Below are 16179 nucleotides of genomic sequence, written 5' to 3'. Positions count from 1 at the left end.
TTGAGAATGCCTGCAGGAGGTGGTGGAAAACGCTGCTTATTTTGCGAAGCCTGTGAGGGGGGACAGTTTGTGAATATGAATTGGTATCATGTATAGTATGCTTCTAAGTAGATAATATTATTTTAAATATACTTCTTCTTGGGCCTCGGATTCAGATTGGGCTTGGGCCTTGTTTGGGCTTCAATGTAAAATACATTGTCTTACTATGTTGTACTCCTACCATAATATCTTGGATTTGTTTGTTTCATTATTTCCTATCATATTTCTAATCCTATCCTCAAAATAATTGCTTATTTCATTATACTAAAAATATTATTATATTTTCTTCAACTATTTTTAAATCCCTTAAGTTTATTAATTTAATTAAACAACCTTAGAAAAAAGTTTAAAAATTAACAAAAGCACCCTCACTTACCCACATTTGTCAGATTTTGACTACCACTACTGGAAGGTGGCCAGAATCTGGTATAATGGCATACTACTAGTTGGATCTGGCCGGTAGTGTGTCGATCTATCATTTTTCAATTAGATCCACGACCAAAGATCTGGCCTTTGGCCGTCGTTGACAGCCATTTCGACCTTTTCTAGTCAGATCTGTGGTGGATCTGGCCAAGAAAGATCATATCGACACACGAACAGTCAGATCCAACCGATTGTGCACCATAACACCAGATTCTGATGGTGTTGGTTGGAATCTGGCAACTGTGGGTGGGGTTGTTTTTGTCATTTTACAAAAAATTTATATATTGGGGTGTTTAGTAAATTAGCAAATATAGAGGGGTGTTTTGTTAATTTTCAAATCCTACCTCGTTATTCCCATCCAACTCTAAAAATATCCAAAATCCTATCCAAAATACTAAAACAAACGGACCCAATTTTTAAATTTGTAAGGGACATCGATATCATATTATATGATGTTTTTCATGCTTATTGTTTGTTTTTATTTGTTCTTTTTCTACTCTACTCTTTTTAAACACAAGCATGAATGTAATAAAGTCCTCGAAAAATTCATGCGATGTTTGGTAAATTTCATTTATCCTTTGAGAGACAGTCAAGTCTCAAACATCTCAACCCTAGTGTTAGTCAATCAAGATTCACCACAGGGAAGAGCCGTTACTTTAGGTTAGGCCGGTCTCGTCATTCACGCAATTTCCCCGTCCATCGATTGATTATGCAAGTAGGCATCTAGTCAGCACATAATGAAAAAAAAAAGCATTCATCTTGGATTATGGAATCTCTTCCTCAATCAAATGTTTATCAAATGATCCCTATTCATTCGATCAAAATCTCCACGGCGTTTTCACGCCCCTTTATTGAGAGGTGCACCATGTTGACAGGAATGGACAAAGACCTTTTTGTACACATCCTCGAGGGCACCATTCATGGCAATCATCACTAGTTTATTTTAGGGCATGGTATGCCTTTGCTCTTGGTGTTGTTTAATACATGTTGACTATCGTTTTTCCCCATTTGAGAATCTTCATTTGCTTTAAGTGGGTAAGTTAGAATCCTCATGTTAGGTTGGTTGCTCAAAAGACTTTCTTTCTCTTGACCCTTTCCATCTTCATCTTTTTGAAAGCCCATACATTCTTCAAGATTTTCATTAGTCATACGTTCAGCGTGCACGGCCAGGATCCAAACCTATAAAGACTCACCATATCTTTTCAAAAGCCCATACATTCTTTAGGATTTTCATTAGTCCTATGCTTAGTGTGCATGGCTAGAGTCCAAACCCATCAGACCCATCATGGCTATATGAGACGAATACAGTTTCTAACATCCTCCCTCACACTCGGCATGTATGGTCAGGGGCTCCCACATAAATGGGCTCACCATGGATTTGGCTATATTCGACAATGGATTCAGATGAAAACGACTAGATCAGCACACAATTAGCCAGATTCGACCAGTTATGCGCCGTTTCAACGATTGTCAATGGCAGCGGCAGTGATGGCCAGTAGCCAGCAGTCATCTTGAGTGGGTGGGGTGGGGTGTTTTGGGTGGTATTCATGTAAATAGTTTTCAGAATAAAAGCATTATTATCCAAAAATTTAATTACTTAGGGGTAAAATTATAATAAAATTAAGATTAATTTATGTAAAATGAGAGACATTTTTGTTCAAAAAATGAATTTATGTTGTTACAAAAGTCATTTTGCACAGTTGAGTTAATTATTATTTGACAGACATACAAGGGTATTTGTGTTCGAAATGCCAATTAATTATGGGTAAAATGGGAACAAAAATAGGATTATCCCAGTAATTTTAAAATAACACAATTTCAATCAGTAATCAGATTAACTCTAAAATTATCAACAATAATTATTATTGATATTGGAAGATTATCAAAATATTTTATTACCTAACACCGAATAAGGTGTAATATCTGGATTAAAAAATAGGTTACCAGAATAATCTTTTTATTACAGTTAACCAAACGCGCCTTAAGGGCAAAGAAAATTTACAGCGTCTTTTACTGTACTAATTAGAATTTAGAACTAACTAATTACTATTTTTTAATAAATACAAATTAATTTTTTTTTATCAAATATATTATTCAGAAGAAATGTAATAAATTATTTTACTTTTATCTTAATGTTGTGTAACAGGCGAACAAAACACATTAAATAGTAATGTCTTATTATATGAGTTGTTTTAGTCGTGTGCACTAAAGTACAAGATAAACAAATTTTGGGCATGTTTGATTTGTGATTAAAAATAAATTTTAAAAACTAAAATACAATTTAAAATTTTGAATTGTATTTTAATATTTTAAAAATATATCTCATATATAATTTAAAATTTGTTTTCAGGTTAAAAGCCATGGAAAACTAGGGCTGAAAAAAAATGAAAACTGAAAAACCGGTTTTTCGGATTAACCAGTCCAGTTTCGATTTTCATAAGAATAATGCAACGAACACCGAATTTTTATACTAAAGGACATGGCAACCAATCAGACGCGACTACGCTGAAGTTTTTCGTGAATGAACGGTTGTCCAATATTTATGGACGTCTGCCCATATTTAATGGACTTTCATTCATATTATATGGACGGGTGTCCATCCAAAATTTTTTTAAAAAAAATAATAGACGTTCGTCCATCTTATATGGACGAGTGTCTATTTACTATGGACTCACGTCCATATGTCCAAACAATTTTAAAAAAATTTACATTCAATGGACATGTCATTGTTTATATTCATTCAATTTTTGTCATTCAACTTGTCAATATTTAAAGTAATTGGACAAGCTCCATTAAATTTTTGTCCATATTCAAAATAATTGGACAAGTGTCATATTCTTAACTCAATTAGGATTTACAATTAATGCATTAAATAATTTAAATTTTAAAATTTATTAATATTAAGGACGAGCGTCCATAAATAATTTAGGCCAATTTTTTTTAGTTTAAACTATGAACATGCATCCATTTTAGGTAAATAGTTATCTATATAATATGGACAAAAGTCTATTTTAAATAAACGATCGTTCAATAATAACAGACGATCATCTATATTTAATTGATAGTAACTCATCAAATATAGATATAACTTATCTGATTTAGTAAACACGTCGTTTGATATAAAAATTTGATACAAAACGTTAGTATCCGTAGTATTTTTCTTTTAAAAAATAATCAAACCAAATTTTAGATTTAGTTAACCGTTTAAGGGCAATATTAAACCCGTTAATCAAAACCGATTTTAAAAAAATAAAAAAAAATTCCTCCTTTTTCTTGGCCCCACTTTTTCTTGGGTAGTGGGTATGCAGACTACAGTGCTTCTCCACACATTTTCTTACGTCTGCTTCTCCACTCAATTATTTTTCTTTTCGTCTTCTTCTCCTTTCACTAATTTCTCTTTTCAGTTTTTCTTCTTCTCTTTCTCTCCACCGATTTCCTTTTTCTTTTTCGTCTTCTTCCCCTTTCTCCTTTCACTTTTCTGTTTCTTTTTCTTTTTCGTCATTCTCCATTTCTTCTCTCTCACTATTTTTCTATTTGGATTTGGATAAGAGGCCAGAAGAGAACGCCATGATCGGACTTCAGTGTTCTTCTTCTTCGATGGTTTGATATATTTTTAGCTTTAGGGTCTGTTTGGAAGCTCTGCTTCTGCGTTTTTGTTCATGAGATGTCTCAATCTGAGACTAAGTGAGCCCAATTCTGTGCGTCTCAGACTCTCAGGTGTCGGTTTGTTTGTTATGTAAGTGTTAGATTATGATTTATCGTATTTGAAATGGACTGCTGTGAGACGTCCATTTAGAGTCTTGTTATTCTAAAGAGTTTAACTTCAAATTTTATTAAAATCGGTTTATAAACCGGTTGACTGATAATCAAGCGATATTTCGGTTTGGTTAATAATTCGGTTCGGTTAACCGGATTTTCAGCCCCTATCAAAAACAACTTTTAATCGTTACACTAGTTTCCAATTTACAATTTTATTTCTCTTTTGTATTTGTATAAAAAAAGGCCAAACACATACACATACCCAAGGTTTGGAAAAATGACAGACTGGTACCCAAAAGGTTTAAAAAAGACAAATTGGTACCTTTTGTTAATGAAAATACTAAAATACCCTTAAAATAATATTAGTCTATTTTTTTAATTACGTTTAAACCCCTTAAGTTTATTAATTTCATCAAATACCCCTAGAAAAGATTTAAAAATTAATAAAAATACCCCCACCCACCCATACTTGCCAGATTCCAGGGGTCACCGCTGGTGGTTGCCGGAATCTGTCACAACGGTCAACGTCACACCGTAAATGACCGATAATTCACTGACCTAACCTTTTTCGGCCAGATCCACAATGGATCTGGCCGGAAAAGGCCAGATCTGACGTGAAAAGGCCAGATCTGGCCGGAAATTGACGGCCAAAGAAATGGCCTTCGTTGACTGTCAACGACGGCAAATCTTGGCCATCGTTGACAGACAACGACGGCCATTTCTTTGGCCGTCACTTTCCGGCCAAATCTGGTCTTTTCCGGCCAGATCTGGCTTTTTCATGTCAGATCTGGCCGTTTCCGGCCAGATCCACTGTGGATCTGGCTGGAAAAGGTCATATCAACGCCTTACCCACCAGATCCGACCAATCTGTGGTGTAACACAACTTTCTGGCAGATTCCGGAGGTGGTGGCCGGAATCTGGCACGGCCGATGGGGGTGTTTTTGTCATTTTATAAAATTTTTATGTATTGGGGTATTTAGTTAAATTATCAAACCTAGGGGGTTTTAAAAATATTTACAAAACTAAAATATCAAATTTTAAGGGTATTTTAGTGTTTTCATTAACAAAAGGTACCAATTTATCTTTTTGAAATCTATTGGAGACCAGTCTGTCGTTTCTCCAAACCTTGGGTATGTGTATGTCGTTTGGCCTATGAAAAAATAAAAAATAAAAAAATTTATTAACATTTCTTTACTAGCAAAGCCGTTGATTTGAAATCCAAAGGTTCTGGTTTTTCTAAAAAAAAGAAAAAAGAAAAAAAAAATACTGGACTCAAACCGACCCCTTTAAATTCGAAGCTCTTAAGATTTGAAGAAGGCAGAGCTGCACAGTGTCACTGACAGATGGACCAAAGGACTCACAGTTTGAGTAAGAACTCAGCAAACTCTGCTACTCAATTACTGTACTACACCTGCTAATCGACTCTCAACCACACGATCTCCTCCTCACTAACGGCCCCGGAACTCCTCGGCTCCTCCCATTTGGTGCAGGGACAATTTCGGGATACACAAAAATTTCCCCGTCTTCGAGGAGGAGGCGAATGTGACTTGACATATTTGAACAGGCCCCTTTGTATTGTATAGAAATAGAAGTCGACTGTTCCGTCCCGTCAAAACGATTCGCCGTTTGTTGGCCAGTACAAGTACAACCGTACGGTACACTGAATCTGAAATCTGGAATTTATTTCGACGGTGCACTAAATTATGAAACAAAAGTTTCCTTTAATTTTCCGATGCGGAGGAATTTGCATTCCCAAATTGTTGTATTCTTATTTATTAAATATTTATTTCTACTTATTTCATTTTTTATTTTCTCAATAATTAAAAAAATGGATAGTAATGTTATTTACTGTCAAATATAGGGTTAATTTATAATATTTAAAAGGTTGAGTTCGTTATTTTTTGTTGTTAATAAAAGTGGTCACGGGTCACAAAAGAGATTTATTCGATTATCAATTTCAGGGTTTTAGAGATTAGTTAGGATGTACGTAATCTGACTTAGACATTTAGATAAAAAAAATAAAAGGTTAATTTCTTTAATCTAAAAATATAAAAAAAAAATTACAAATTGAGAAATACTTAGACTTAATGATCTTATTTAAGGATAACTCTATTAATTTGATTGATTAAAAATAAGTACAATGTTGTAACGAGTATTTTTGTATTATTTTCATCCACGTTGATAATTCTTAAGTAACAATTTTAAAAAATGATTAAATATATTTTTCTAAATTATTAGATTAAAAATTTTGAAAATTCCATAATTGGGAATTTTAATCCAATAATTATTAAATGAACACATAGAAGAAATAAAATAAAATTATGTCTAAAATAAGAGGAAAGTGAATTTGGATTAATTAGTTTAATTAAGGTTAATTAATTAGGATTAGCATAAAATAATAATATAAAAAATAGAAAGAAGGGAAGCGACAGGACAAAAGCCATGAGTTGAGGTTTACCACAAATCCAGGCATCTCCATCTCTGTCTGGGCCCCATTTTTTCGGTGTTTGTGCTTTTGCTTTTGCCCTGCGTCCGTCCCACCGCTTTCTCCTTCGCCTTCCCCTTCGCCGTTTTCCCAATTAACCCTTTCCTATTTCAATTCTGTTTCCTTTTTCGATTTTCCCTTTCATAATTTTTTTAATTATTATTATTTTTTATTCACATTTTTAACTCGGGGTGAGATCTGATCCTGATCTGATCCCTCCCTCTGTCCTCTGCCATTTCACTATGATTTCGTTTTCAGTGCATTCAAAGCCCGTCTGATTTCCCTCTCTTTTTTTAATCCCGAGAGATAAGCTTTTTATTTTTGCTTTCACTTTGTCCATTGGTAAGTGTTAACAGAGTGGGAGGTCCGTTGTTAGTGGAAGATTAAGCGTGTTTTAGGTATGTAATTTGTGGCTTTTGTTTTTGTTTTTCTTTTGAAGTGGGATTAGGGTTGTTAGGTTATTAATGTCTGTCATGTTCTGATACGTGTTTTAATTGCTGCTGGTGTTTGTTTATTTGTCTTGTGTGTTTTTTCAGTTTTGGCATATCTGGAGGATTGATCCGTAGATTGTTGTTGTTATCTGGATCTGATCAGGGATTTTGTCATCATTTGAATCGATTGTGTTGTCAAGGTTTTATATTTTTTGGTGATAAAGTTTGGATTTTTATTTATTCGCTATTGGAAGGACAGTTTTGATATGTTTTCTCTTTAGAAGTTAAAGCTCTGAGCCAGTTAGTGAATGACTGGGAGAGATGATGATTTGATTAAACATAAAAATTGGGTTTGCATTGGAAAACGTATTCCCAATTTTTAACAAAAGGGGGCTGAGATATCTCTGGCTTGTTTAGTTTGGCTGGGGAAAGAAAAGAGGAGGGGTTTGATTGTGGTGATGAATTATTGTCAAACGTGGGGAAAGTTATATGTGGGCATTGGAAAATAATTTATGAGTGGTGGGCGGTAGCCATCGCTGTTATCACCGGATCATCCTTCTACCTCTTTGGGGTCTCCTGACAACAAATACTGTCTCTATTAGAGATACTGGTTTTTGTCTGAAATCTGTTGAATCTCACCTTTCTTCTACTGCTAAGACAAGGGATTTCTATTCTGGGGACCTTCATTTACATAGTTGTCATTGGCATGCCCTGCAGAAGAGAGTGGACACCTGTTTTCTTCGGGTGTAATGGAGTTGCAGAACAACAATCGCAGTTCCAGTTCCTTTGAAATCTCCAAAGGGTCTACCTTGATGCAGGAAAAGCATGGTAAGTCACAAAGGGTTCGCCACAAAAGCACGCAGTTTGAAGATAATCTTCTTCATGAAGAGAATACCAGGTTAATTTACATTAATGATCCTAGGAAAACCAATGACAAGTATGAGTTCACTGGGAATGAGATCACAACAAGCAAGTACACACTGATTACCTTCTTGCCCAAGAATATTTTCATTCAGTTCCATCGGGTAGCCTATTTATATTTTCTGGCAATTGCTGCTCTCAACCAGCTTCCCCCTCTTGCCGTCTTTGGGAGGACAGTGTCTCTTTTCCCCCTCCTGTTTGTGCTTTGTGTGACAGCTATTAAAGATGGCTATGAGGATTGGCGAAGACACAGATCAGACCAAAAAGAGAACAATCGGGAAGCTCTGGTGCTTCAAGGTGATCGGTTTCAGTTGAAAAAATGGAAAAAAATCCGGGCTGGTGAGGTCGTGAAAATCCTTTCTGATGAGACAATTCCATGTGACATTGTCTTGTTGAGCACTAGCGATCCTAGTGGGCTTGCTTACATTCAGACAATGAATTTGGATGGTGAGTCAAACTTGAAGACAAGGTATGCTAGGCAAGAAACGGTTTCTGCAGGACCTGAAGATCCTATATCAGGGCCGATCAGAGAAGATTCTGTATCAGGGCTGATCAGATGTGAGCAACCCAACAGGAATATTTATGAGTTCACGGCCAATATGGAGTTCAATGGGCAAAAGTTCTCCTTGAGCCAATCAAACATCGTTTTGCGTGGTTGTCAGCTGAAGAACACTGAATCGATCATCGGTGTTGTGGTATATGCAGGACAGGAAACAAAAGCAATGTTGAATAGTGCAGCATCTCCATCCAAGAGAAGCAGATTGGAAGGTTACATGAACAGGGAAACCCTGTGGTTGTCCGTTTTTCTTTTAGTTATGTGTATGGTGGTGGCCTGTGGGATGGGGCTATGGCTTCTACGCCACAAAGAGGAGCTTAACACTTTGCCTTATTACAGGAAAGTGTATTTCACATATGGGAAGGATAAATTTAAAAAGTACAAATATTATGGGATTCCCATGGAGACTTTTTTCTCCTTTTTGAGCTCTGTTATAGTGTTTCAGATAATGATACCAATTTCTCTGTACATTACAATGGAACTGGTTCGTTTGGGACAGTCATATTTCATGATTGAAGACAGGCACATGTATGACAGCAGCACTGGTTCAAGGTTTCAGTGTAGATCTTTGAATATAAATGAGGATTTGGGTCAAATACGATATGTATTTTCAGACAAAACTGGGACACTTACAGAAAACAAAATGGAATTTCGAAGAGCAAGTGTGTACGGGAACAATTACGGGAGTTCCTTGCTTGTGACCGATTCATTTGAAGGACAGGGAACTGCAGGTATGTCAACTTTGTAATTTGATGACTTTTTTCCTTTATGGTAGAGGCATGTTGCTCTCAAGGCTACGAGATCCAATATCAATAAACCAGTGCATGCTGGCAGAATAATTCGTCATGAAATTTTAGGTTCTTTATACTGTTTCTTATATGTCATTGAATGTATTGACTTACAAATGTTGTGAACACTGTGTATGATGCAGCCATTGAGTGATCAATGCCGGTTAAAATTTTATGTTCTTCTGATCTTACATGGCTATAGCAATTATTTTCTTTTATTTGTTTATATGTCATGTATACGCTTATGATATCATGTGTTCTTTAATGCTGTGGCTGTCTGTTTCCGTTGTTAGCATAGTAATACAATTTAACTACGATTACAAACTTTTTTGTAGTCCAATGTAGGGTAAAAAATGTCAGCTCTTTACTGGAATTAGAGCAGGAGATTCCTGTAACATGGTCTCTTTGTAGTCCAATCCATGGTTCAAGTTTCTGTTTGCTTGTTACCATCTGACTGTTGATTGGCATGTCTTGACGTTTCAATTCCTTCCAATTTTACTCATCTTATTTTGGACCAGTGACACCGAGTAATTGAGCTGTCAGTGGGAGCAACTAAGAAAGTTATTATAGTTGATTAGTAATTTCGTTAGTTTGAGCCTTCAAAATCATGCTTAGTAATGAAGACCATTGCACAAATTGCAATGAAAGGATAATTTAGACATTGTCCTTATCTTATTAGGAACAATCAATAAAAAGTAGAATGGATAAATATGTGCTTTATTAGCTTAGAATCAACCCTTACGAATGAAAAGTTTTCCTCCAAATGGAACCATTAGCTGGATGAGACCTGTGTTACTGAAAACGTATATTTACAAGATTATGAGGACTCTAGGAGATTGCGAGCTTACTTTGCCAATAATTTATTTTAGAATCTTTTGTATGATAAATACATTTGGTTAGTTCATATTGTGCCATTAAACATAAAACTGAAATATGTCTATCAAGAATTTTAACTCTTTTTCTTTTCAAAGCTCAATTTAGTGAAGGCTCGCTTCTGTTGTGTCAAATGCCCTCTGTTTGTGAAGGATAGGGTTGGGAACACATAATCACCGTGACTGATGTCATAGTGGGCCTTATTTTTAGAGTTTATTGGTAGAAGCATCTATATGAGGAAGCAAACCAATTTTTTTATTTATTTTTTTTTTTTTTTAAGCTCTTGCATCATTGAATTATCAATTTCGGGCTGTCCATTGGTTGTGAGTAACGAATGATATAAGCACCAGAACAACCTCAAAAGATAGTAATGGTGACACTTATGATTTATTTTGGCATTTAATTATTCATGGTTTGCTTTCAGGTTTTTGAGGTAATTGATATTGTACACCTTATCATTAAAGTGATATATTAGTTACTAAAAACAACAAAAATAACAGCAGTTAACCTAACAAGAAAAAAAATATCATAGTTTGGTAGAAGAACTACACCAATGTCTAAAAGGTAGTTTATGCCATATGGCTGGTAAACTTGTGGAGATAAACAATTACGAAAGCTAATCTATTTTGATTCAAGTCATTTTTTCTGATCTTCATTGATGACTGTAGTATTTATGATCTGTAAAGAACTTGAAAATTAGAAAACATAATAAATTTTTAATGTTCATAGTGAATCCTGTATTGATTGCGTGCAAAGAAAGCTACATCATGAAAATTGTATTTATTGTTTGTCATTTTTCTTTTGGTGACAATCTTGCTGCAAATTCTTCAGTCGATAAATTGAGGAGAATTTATTTTAATTAACTCTTTCATTATCTTTAGCAGCAAAAGCTGTTGGTAGAAGGAGATGGAAACTTAACTCGGAAATTGCCGTTGATTATGAATTAATGGAGTTGTTGACCAAAGACTTAGCTGGTGATGAACGAATTGCTGCACATGAGTTTTTCCTTACACTGGCCGCATGTAATACTGTGATCCCAATTCCTAGTTCTGGAAGATCTTCCAGTTTCACCGGAAGCGAATCACTTGATAATGATAATGTAGAAACTATTAATTATCAGGGTGAATCTCCAGATGAGCAAGCGCTAGTTTCTGCAGCCTCAGCATATGGATACACTCTCTTTGAGCGCACATCTGGCCACATTGGGATTGAGATCAATGATAAGAGATTAAGGTAGATGGTTTCTCACTTTAGCTTTTCTTTCAATTCTCTGTCCTGAATTTCATCACCACCCATCCTACCTAGTTATTTTCCTGTGGTTGTAAAACTGAGTAATGTTTCTGCTACTCATTTCTGTTGTTAGCTCTAATACAACATTTTATGAACATTGTAGTTTTCAGTATTTGAATAAAAGCTTCAAATGATTATCTTTTATGTTCAATATAGGTTTGATGTGTTGGGATTGCATGAATTCGATAGCGTTCGCAAAAGAATGTCAGTCGTTGTCAGATTTCCTGACAATAGTGTGAAGGTGTTGGTGAAGGGTGCTGATAATTCAATGTTCGGTATATTAGCTAAAGATTCTGAGAGGAATGACCTTGTAAGGCATGCAACTGAGAGCCATCTGACTGAATATTCATCACAGGGCTTACGCACTCTTGTCGTTGCTGCAAGGGATCTTACTGATGCAGAACTTGAGCAGTGGCAGCGCATGTATGAAGATGCAAGCACCTCTTTAGCCGATAGAGCTCAAAAACTTCGCCAAACGGCATTGCTTATTGAATCCAATTTAAATTTACTTGGGGCTACTGGAATTGAGGACAAGCTACAGGATGGTGTACCAGAAGCAATTGAGGCCCTTCGGCAAGCGGGAATTAAGGTCTGGGTTCTGACTGGAGATAAACAAGAGACAGCAATTTCAATTGGTCTTTCTTGCAAACTTCTGTCCACAGATATGCAGCAAATAATTATAAATGGTAATTCTGAGGAGGAATGCAAAAATCTTTTAGCTGCTGAAAAAGCTAAATATGGTGTGAAATCATCCAATGGAAAAAAAAATAGTTCGAAATCAAAAGAGAATACTGAAAACAACCATCTTGAGATTCCGAATGATACGAAGTCTTCCAATGTGCCAGAAGGGTGTTCTGGGAAGGATGAAGTGAATGCATCATTGGCACTCATAATTGATGGAAATAGTTTGGTGTATATTCTGGAGAAGGATTTGGAGACAGATGTATGAATCCTTCTATCCTTTTCTATTTGTTACTCCACTTAAATGTTGTACTACATTAACTTTGTTCTATCAGTTTACTTTTCTTAAATGTTAAAGTTATGCTTTGGTACATAATGCAGTTGAATTAGCTTCCATAGTCTATGAACTTGTTTAACTCCTTGATATTTACTTGATAATTCATTTATGTTTCAACAGCTTTTTGACCTTGCGACTTCCTGTCAAGTTGTGCTATGCTGTCGGGTTGCACCATTGCAGAAAGCTGGAATTGTTGATCTAATCAAGAGCCGAACTGATGATATGACACTGGCCATAGGTGATGGTGAGTTTTCTTGCGGACAATTAACTTAGCTGCTGGGGAGGGGGGATTCAGTTCAGCTTGGGATGATCTGCTCCGGCAAGCTTGTTATATTTCTGTGCTTACACATCAAACAAATATTTATTGTCATGTTTTGATTTTTCTGAAATAGTTGTGATGTTCATAAGCATGTATCATTGCACACACAATTGCTTTTGTCCAGGAAGCTGTTATTCTTGCTTTTACCTGACCAATGGCATTTTTATAGGGGCCAATGATGTTTCTATGATCCAAATGGCGGATGTTGGTGTTGGAATATGTGGTCAGGAAGGGCGTCAAGCAGTGATGGCATCAGACTTTGCAATGGGGCAGTTTCGGTTTCTGAAAAGATTACTCTTGGTGCATGGACACTGGAATTATCAGCGTGTGGGCTATTTAATTCTATACAACTTCTACCGTAATGCTGTTTTTGTATTGATGCTATTCTGGTATGCATAGTTTCTTTAATGTGAGCATTTATATTTTCTTCAAACTTCTATGTTTAACATATTTTTTATTATTGTCTTTGGTGGGATATATTTTGATTTCGGGTAGTTAACTTCTTTATGTTTTGGTCTTCTTTTACCGCCAAGCATTAATCATTGAACCACAAGAAACTTAAAAAATATTGTGAATTTCCTTTTTCAGTTACAAATAAACATAGCTGTTGAATTCCTTATGAGCAAGCACTTCCCTCCTTTGTTAAATGACAAATAATGCATTATAAATGGATAAGTCTTTGAATAGGATATTGTGAATGGATATCTGGATGATTTAAAGCTTTGTCAACTTTTGGCCCATATATCTGATTGATGTGGGATGTTAGAGAAAATTGGAAGTAGCTACTTGTTCTTTTGGCTGCTTTTGAGGTCTTGCATCGTAAACAAAAAATGTGGCAGTTTCAGTACTAGGGGTTTGTTTCTCCTATTATCTTATATCATGAAGCACTTCTGAAGTTGTGGTTTATTATTAACATGCTTTCATTTTTCTGTAGGTACATTTTGTGCACAGCTTTTTCGACTACTTCTGCATTAACAGATTGGAGTAGTGTATTTTATTCTGTTATATATACATCTGTGCCCACTATTTTTGTCGGTATTCTGGACAAAGACTTAAGTCATAGGACATTGTTACAGTATCCAAAACTTTATGGTGCGGGGCATAGACAGGAGGCATATAATATGCATCTCTTCTGGATCACTATGTGTGACACACTATGGCAGAGTCTTGTTCTCTTCTATATTCCTTTGTACGTTTACAAGGAGAGCACAATTGATATCTGGAGCATGGGCAGTTTGTGGACATTAGCCGTAGTCATCCTTGTTAGTATACACCTGGCTATGGATATACAGCGTTGGATATTTGTTACTCATGCGGCGGTATGGGGATCTATAGTTATTACATACGCCTGCATGGTGGTACTGGATTCTGTCCCTATTTTACCCAACTACTGGTTAGTTTTGCTGATGTCTAGTAGTATATGTTTCATTGTCTTTCTTATTCTAGTTCTATAGACTAAGTGAATACACTTTAATGTTTTTGGCAGGACAATCTACAATCTGGCTAAGTCACCAACCTATTGGCTCACCATTTTGCTTATTATAATTGTTGCATTGCTCCCTCGTTTTCTTTTCAAAGCTGTACATCAACATTTTTGGCCTTCAGATATCCAGATAGCCAGAGAAGCTGAGGTACTAAGAAAACAAGCTAATTATTTGAGTTCAAAACCAAATCAGGATTCCAGTTAGCATGTGCTTTACCTCTCTTGTTGAACCCATCTTGAGATGGCTTTCCATGAGTTCATGCTTGATATGGCTCTCCGACGGCATCTAGTTGTAAAGTTCTGTGGTAAGCGCTTGTTTTATTTCCCTTATTCTATCAATTGTACATACTTATATTATGAAGTTAGTTGTAACTGATAATACCTTGTAATTATTTACTCGGGATGTAATAGTTATTCAATATAATGTAAGTGATGTTATGTGGTTGGCATTCCTCAGATGAGTTCCAAAAAAGCTGATTTTGCACCAGTAATCGAAAGAAATGGTTGGCATTGAGACAACAGAGCAGAGAGTTATCGATTATTGGATTGTCAGGGCAAGTGAGACGATTAAAGCCAATGAGAGTGGTTCTGGTGTATTGAAATAGCCAGTTGGATGATTGAAATCGGGAAGGTTGGAAGATGCGAAGCCAGGAGTGGAGCTTTTCAACTTCGGTTGATTCTTTTGAGTGTTGAGGATTTGGCAGTGTGTAAGGATTTGATCACAATATTAGTAGCCTGAAATGGCTAAGATGGACAGAAAATATAATTCCCTAGTATGTAGTAGTTTGTGTAAAGTTCATCAGGTTGACACTGAAAAATATTAGGAAAAAGAAAAAAAAAATTGTTGACAGAAATACAGGTCATTTCATTCAATTTCATTTGTCTTGACCAAATCTTGCAACTTCACCTATGGAGGCCGATAACGATCATGAAGGGCATATTTGGATTTCTATTAAGATGAGTGATGTCTAGTACATAAATATATGTTCACAGAAGAGTTTAATGTTTGGCCATTAATGGCGTCCATTGAATTGGCTCTCTATAAGTTTGTTTAATCAAATCAAACATTTATCAGTGATGCTAGGCTGACCGACTCAGCCACAGATTTTACATACCGACTGGAGTTAAATTTTCAGATTTGGGTTGTTGGGTAGTGAGTCGGTATATAAAAATCAGTATTTGGGTCGGTAAATATAGTATTATTCAACATTTATAGCTTGTGTTTTTGCTTTTGTACCAGAGACTCAAGAGAGGCACAAATACAGCTGCCATATTTAAAACTAACAATATTTGAATCAAAGTGGCAATCATGGTGCTTTGTATTTGCTTGATTCAATCAATTTTTGGGGCAGGCCCTATTGAATTAATGTTCGTACATACAGTACAGGTGTAGTAAAGCCTCTGGATTTATGTTTGAAGGATTCTCATCTTTTTTCTTTTAAAAAAAAAAAGAGGGATAAGCCCTCCAACCACTAACAAGTTTTTGTACAATTCAATCTGTAAACTGTACATCTTTTTTTCTCTTTTTTTTTTTTTTTTTTTTTTTTTTGAGTAACGCGATGTTTGAGTCAGTTTGTGCGTGTCTCACTAACTTTAGGATGATTGAACATTCTATAAGCTCAAAGAATCAAGTAAGTTATAATGTTATTGTGATAAGTGATCCCAATATTTAAACCCAGAAACTCTACGGTCTTTGAAAAGCCATAGACCAATATTTTTCTATAGTGGACATAACAAACCCCAAACTTTGTGATTGAAGCAAATTACCATGTTTAACAGTTCGATCAATCTTTT

The 16179-nt window shown here is 35.6% G+C and overlaps 1 protein-coding gene across 3 annotated transcripts; it reads left to right on the top strand.

Moving 5' to 3' along the window:
- The first annotated feature begins 6688 nt into the window (after positions 1–6688).
- LOC116124000 (phospholipid-transporting ATPase 1-like) lies at positions 6689–15258 on the top strand. 3 transcript variants are annotated; one of them, XR_004127150.1, is made up of 9 exons: positions 6689–7104; positions 7243–9345; positions 11160–11508; positions 11722–12508; positions 12704–12827; positions 13072–13291; positions 13837–14295; positions 14389–14690; positions 14843–15258. XR_004127150.1 is itself a non-coding variant. In XM_031409715.1 (8 exons), exons 2-8 carry the CDS (start codon positions 7887–7889, stop codon positions 14588–14590), a joined length of 3603 nt encoding a protein of 1200 aa, XP_031265575.1. In that variant the 5' UTR covers positions 6689–7104; positions 7243–7886; the 3' UTR covers positions 14591–14841. The 3 variants fall into 3 exon arrangements, 1 of the variants encoding a protein (XP_031265575.1); XR_004127149.1 differs by having other exon boundaries at positions 11157–11508; XM_031409715.1 differs by lacking the exon at positions 14843–15258 and having other exon boundaries at positions 11157–11508; positions 14389–14841.
- Positions 15259–16179: the final 921 nt, after the last annotated feature.

The sequence above is a fragment of the Pistacia vera genome, unplaced genomic scaffold, assembly GCF_008641045.1.
Source record: "Pistacia vera cultivar Batoury unplaced genomic scaffold, PisVer_v2 Contig147, whole genome shotgun sequence".
Taxonomy (NCBI): Eukaryota; Viridiplantae; Streptophyta; class Magnoliopsida; order Sapindales; family Anacardiaceae; genus Pistacia; species Pistacia vera.
Note: the sequence above shows the minus strand (reverse complement) of the source record. Positions and strands in the feature narration are given on the sequence as shown.